Below are 5,840 nucleotides of genomic sequence, written 5' to 3' on the forward strand. Positions count from 1 at the left end.
CCTCTAAAGCGGGCCAACCCATAGGTTTAATTCAGTCATGTTGTTGTGGGGTTACTCATCATATTACCCGGCCATTTACCCTTATGAAAATAGCAAGCATTTTGGAAGCTTAACAAGGGTAGTTTTTCGTGGGTAAAAAAAAGGTAGCAAAATTGCAATTGCTAAGGGGTGGTGCAATAATTATGTGTACCCCTGGGGTGGTGAATTATAGGGGGGCAAAGATTTTTGGCAGGCCAAAGGGGGGGGGCAAGCATTTTTGGCAGGTCAAAAGAGGGGGGGGTCAAGCGATTTTTGGCAGGTCGAAAGGGGGCGCCAAGCCATTTTTGGCACAGATATTTTGGGTACAATTTTATATTACGCCCTAAAAAGGCGTAGGAAAACGTTAGGAACACATTCAAATATGCAAAATTTCCTGCTCGCTGCCCTCGCATTATATGATAAGACTATTTAAGCTTTTAAATTCGGGTTCCCCAAAATCTTGCATGTGTAAGGGAGGGGGGGGGCAAAGATTTTTTGGCATGTCAAATGGGGGTGCAAAGGTTTTTTGGCACGTCGAAAGGTGGGCGGCAAAGATTTTTTTTGGCACAACCAAAGGGAGGGGGGGCAAGCGATTTTTTTTCTTATTTTTTTGAGAATTCACCACCCCGGGGGTACACATAATTATTGCACCACCCCTAATACGCGGAAATGAAATTAAGGGTATGAAATTTGATGCAAAAAGTAAATCCCTGTTTAGGGTGTGAAAACAGGCGCGTGTTACCGGTACCTGTTTAGGGTATCGTTTTAGCCAAGGGTTAGGCCTAAATCCTTGGTTAGGGTGTTTTTCAAAAGTCGATTATCGCGGATGGTGTACAAACCACAATGGGAGTGACCCCCGGAAATCAATCCACGATTTATGTACCAGTGAAATTCGGTTAAAATAGGCCACCGCTTATTTGAGCTTGTTGCCGCTTTATTTACTAAAGATATTGTCAAAATTCGCACGTTTTCAGCCGAGCTCATTTGCTTCCGTTAGTGTCTACATGAAGGAATTTGAGAATCTGAGTTAAATTTGCAGCAAAATAGCAAAAAAAAGTAGATGGTCACCAATATTCTGTTAAAAGAATAATATTCTACACGTGATAAGCTTTAATTTGATACCAAACTTTTTTATCTGTAGTATGTTTTTGCAGTGACAAAACGCCATCCAAACGTGTGTACTTTCATGTGTATTTCAATGGCGCAATCAATGGTGGTGCGCTCTCACAAGCCCATCTTTCACAAGCATTAGCAAGCTTGCAATACGCATATGTATGCCAAGTGTGCGCATGGTGCGATATAGACATCTGTTCCAATTTGCAATTGCAAACTCATGATCATGAACTGTGCAATGTGCATCTTGTGAGTATGGTACATCATGTACATGTAGTATATGTACCAAGTTAATGTGTGCCGTAGTATCATGCAAACAATTTTTAGTATGATTCAGATATAGTAGGTAAGCTTATCAATTTTATTTTAAAAATTAAATCAAAATGTCGACTGTATGTAGCCTACTTACAGTTTAGTACACACCCCAGGTACACACACCTCGAGCTGCCAATAAAATTCCTTTTCTGTAACACAAAATTTGCCCCCAAATTTTGAAAAAAATTGCAACTCCAACTGTCATGACCGTTTGAAATGTGAAAGCTGCCATGGTATTGACGGTTGCAGATCCCCCTTTTCTAGGAGCACCATGCAGTCATATTTGATAGGAATTTGATAGTGTCTAAAAGTCTAAAATCAGCTAAGTCATATTTGATAGGAATTTGATAGTGTTTAAAGTATAAAATCAGCAAAGTCATATTTGATAGACATTTTATATAATAATTTCTGCTTGAGTCTAAAAAGTCTAAAATCAGCCAAGTTATATTTGATAGACATTTGATAGAATTATTTTTGATCAAGTCAAATTTGATAGGAATTTGATAGTGTCTAAAAAGTCTAAAGTCATATTTGATAGACATTTGATAGAATTATTTTGGATTGAGTCATATGATTTTGATAGATTATTTTTTGATTAAGTCATATTTGATAGGAATTTGATAGGAAAAAACAAATTTGATAGAGATTTGATACTATCAAATCTATATCAAAATATGATTTGATAGGGTTTTGATACATCAAAACCCTATCAAATGCTCATTTAATAGACATTTGATATACATTTGATATATATTTGATAGTCAAATTTCTGCAAGGGCTATCGCATAACTGCTACTTGTATGATATACAGCTCATTTGTCAACAATTACGGTATATTAACATCATATGCTGATAAATTAATTTTGTCTGTCATTATATTTCTTTTTAAACGGGCCTTTTCATGCCATTAACTTATATGTACATAATTATTATTGTTATCTTGTTATTCCTATTATTAGGATTGTTACTATTGTTATTATATTAGTTATTTATTACCATGATTTATATTATTATCATTATCACTTTTATTGCTCTGCTTATATCATTATTGAATTACATTTGTACATTGTATTATTGATTGGTGATTGGCAAAATAAAATATGAATGAATGAATGAATGAATGAGAGATGCCGGTTACAGGGAATGATATCCCCAAACAGACAGAGTTGGAAAAGTGGAGTCACCTGAGGGACATCGAGTTTCCGGATTTGACACAAGCACCAGCAAGGCATTGTGTCCCCAGAGTGAGCTTGATGATTGGAAATAATGTTCCGGCAGCATCACAGCCGATGGAAGTCAAAACTGGCAAAATGGGAGAACCCTTTGGAATTAAATCCACCATAGGCTGGATGATCCATGGTTTAGTGTCAGAAGACACTCGTGAGTATCTAGCAGCCCATTTTTGTACAGCAGTTGAAACCAACAATCAACAGCTCGAGGAACTGTTCAGGAGCTACATACACAAGGACTTTGATGAAATTGGAGATGAAATCAAACCTTCGGTAGAAGACAAAAAATTTCTACAGATAATGAAAGACACTATACACCAAGAACCAGATGGCCATTACACTACAGCACTTCCCTTTAGAGATGCAGCAACTGTGATGCCAAATAACAGATCACAAGCAGAGGCCTATGCTAGCAACCTCAGGAAAAGACTCGCCAAAGACAGCAACCTGTGTGAACAGTACACCCAGTTCATGGAAGACTTAGAAGTCGGTGGATACAGCGAGAAGATTCCAGATGACGAGCCAGAACGAGGAGATGGTCGCTGTTGGTATATTCCCCATCATGGTGTGTTTAATGTGAACAAACCAGGGAAGATCAGAGTAGTGTACAACTGTCCTGCTATTTACAAGGGCACGTCCTTGAATGCCCAGCTATTCTGAGAGAGATGTACTGAGAGAGAAATACTGGATACTGGGGGCCGGCGTGACAATTAAACAGTTGATGAAGAGATGCATTGTGTGCAGAAGACAACGTTGTAAACTAAATGAGCAAATGATGGCAGACTTGCCAAGCAACCGTGTCAAGCCAGATGATCCGCCCTTCACCTATACAGGTATGGATTATTTTGGACCCTTCAACATTAAGCACGGAAGAAAGCGCTATGGTGTACTATTCACCTGCATGAACAGCAGAGCAGTCCACATTGAGATTGCGGACTCGATGGACACCAGCTCTTGTATAAATGCGCTAAGAAGATTCCTTGCCAGAAGAGGACATGTGAAAGAAATCACATTCGACAATGGAACCAACCTAGTGGGCGCTAGCCATCAACTAGTTGAAGCCATAAAGGAGCTGGATGAAACAGCCTTGCAGCGATTTGCATCCAGCCATGAGATTCAGTGGAAGTTTAACACACCCTCCGCTTCCCACCATGGAGGAGTGTGGGAGCGCATGATCCGCACTGTCAGGAAAATACTACAAGCCTTACTTACAGAACAGCACATCAAAGTAGCTAGATCAGATGATGAACTGCACACACTGATGTGTGAAGTGGAGAACACCATCAACAGCAGACCACTGAAAGATGTCGGAGGACCCAACAGACCTGTGTGTACTAACCCCGAACCACCTGCTACAGCTGCGCAACCCAGAAACGCTCCCACCAGGAGTATTCACAGAGAAAGATGCCTACTCCAAAAGACGTTGGAGACAAGTACAATTCCTAGCCGACCTATTTTGGAAAAGATGGGTTGCAGAATACCTACCAATGCTCCAAACACGTCAAAAGTGGCTGAAACCCAAGATAAATCTTCTAGTCGGTGACATAGTGCTTGTGGTGGATAATTCAGCTCCACGCAACTCTTGGCCGATGGGCAGAATAGAGAAGATTCATGTGGGAAACAAAGGCCTAGTGCGCAGTGTGACAGTGAAGACACAATCGACCACCCTGGATCGTCCTGTTAATAAACTGTGTCTTCTACTTGAACAGGATAACTAAAGAAGTTACAGTTACAGTATGTGAGAACTATAAACTAATCAACCCACTGAAATGTAGCCAGACAAGTATCATGTGAATGTATTGACACTTCTACATAAACTGCATTTGGACATAAAACTACTGAAAATCAGCCTATAGCCCTGCCAAGTTGAATAATTGACTTGAATGTTGTGATGAACAATGCCAGTAATGAATCACACAGATTTTAGTGTACACACATCAAGTGAAGTTAGGTACCTGTGCACAATCAAGTGAAGTTAGCTGCCTGTGCACATATCATGTGAAGTTAGCTCCCGAGTTAGCTGCCTGTGCACACATCTAGTGAAGTTAACTGCCTGTGCACACATCAAGTGAATCTAACTGCCTGTGCACACATCTAGAGAATCAGCCCTTGTGAACCACATAAAGTGAATTTCAGCCTGTGGTAAACTCATCGAGTGAATTCAGCGTGTGTGATGGAGCCAGACTGTGCAAGAATCAGCATGATGGACAATTTGACATTGAACTTCTACAGCTTGAGCAATAATATAATGTGCCTGATATGAACATTTGCGGTGGACTTTGCAACTGCCTGTATTGTTGGAGCTACATTGTGATGTGACTGATTGTGAGACCTGAGCGAACCAGATGACAGCAGATTTGGCAATTAAAGCAACTTAATAACCAAATTTACCAAAACAAATCATGCTGGTAACATTTTTGATGGTTGGAAACTGCCATGGTACATGCGCTGGCAGTCCAAATAGTGTAAAATTTATGTGAGAAATTTGATCAATCTAAAATTCAAGATTTGCTAAAGGTTACTAATCTTAAAGAACAGTTTCATGATTGAAATTTTTTGGATAACCAAAAAAAACTGGTTTATAATCCTAGTATGACACTCACATACCAGCTATGTTTTTGATCATTCATTCTTTGAAGGAAAGTAACTTCATTATTGATGCATGCTAGTTAAAACATTTCTTCATTCAATATTTTATATTGCAAGAGCATGTATTCAACCAATTTGTTTTTGATTCAAAGTGCCAAACCAGCACTTATAGTTAATGGTGATTAGACAATTTACAACCAAATGTGCCAGGGAGCACAATGAACATTGTAAATTTGAACTTACTGAAAGTCCTAAGTGATTGACACTTTAAAAACAAAGGACACTGAACATTTTAGTTTTCATGCCAAAGAAGCATTGACTTTATTGATATTACATGACAAGTTTTATGACTTGTGAAGTTTTGAAGATTGTTGTGTTACACACATTGCATTCCCAAAATTTAGGTACCAAAAATATGGGTTTTTTGGGAGGTGTGTTTTGAACTTAGATTTTTTTATCGTCGATAAGATCCTCGACTGGGGGCCGGGATGTAACGTCCAAAACACCTTTTTGACTTTTGATGGTGTCTTTCGCCTCTCTGAGGCTCTTTCCCGATTTGTTTATTTGCGACTGGTA

At 39.2% G+C, this 5,840-nt stretch overlaps 1 protein-coding gene across 1 annotated transcript; it reads left to right on the forward strand.

Annotated features, from left to right (window-relative positions):
• Positions 1–3,450: 3,450 nt before the first annotated feature.
• LOC140141694 (uncharacterized) lies at positions 3,451–4,218 on the forward strand. The gene has a single exon (XM_072163606.1). The coding sequence runs from the start codon at positions 3,451–3,453 to the stop codon at positions 4,216–4,218; it is 768 nt and encodes a 255-aa protein (XP_072019707.1).
• The last annotated feature ends 1,622 nt before the right edge of the window (positions 4,219–5,840 follow it).

This window comes from Amphiura filiformis, chromosome 19 (assembly GCF_039555335.1).
Source record: "Amphiura filiformis chromosome 19, Afil_fr2py, whole genome shotgun sequence".
Classification (NCBI taxonomy): domain Eukaryota; kingdom Metazoa; phylum Echinodermata; class Ophiuroidea; order Amphilepidida; family Amphiuridae; genus Amphiura; species Amphiura filiformis.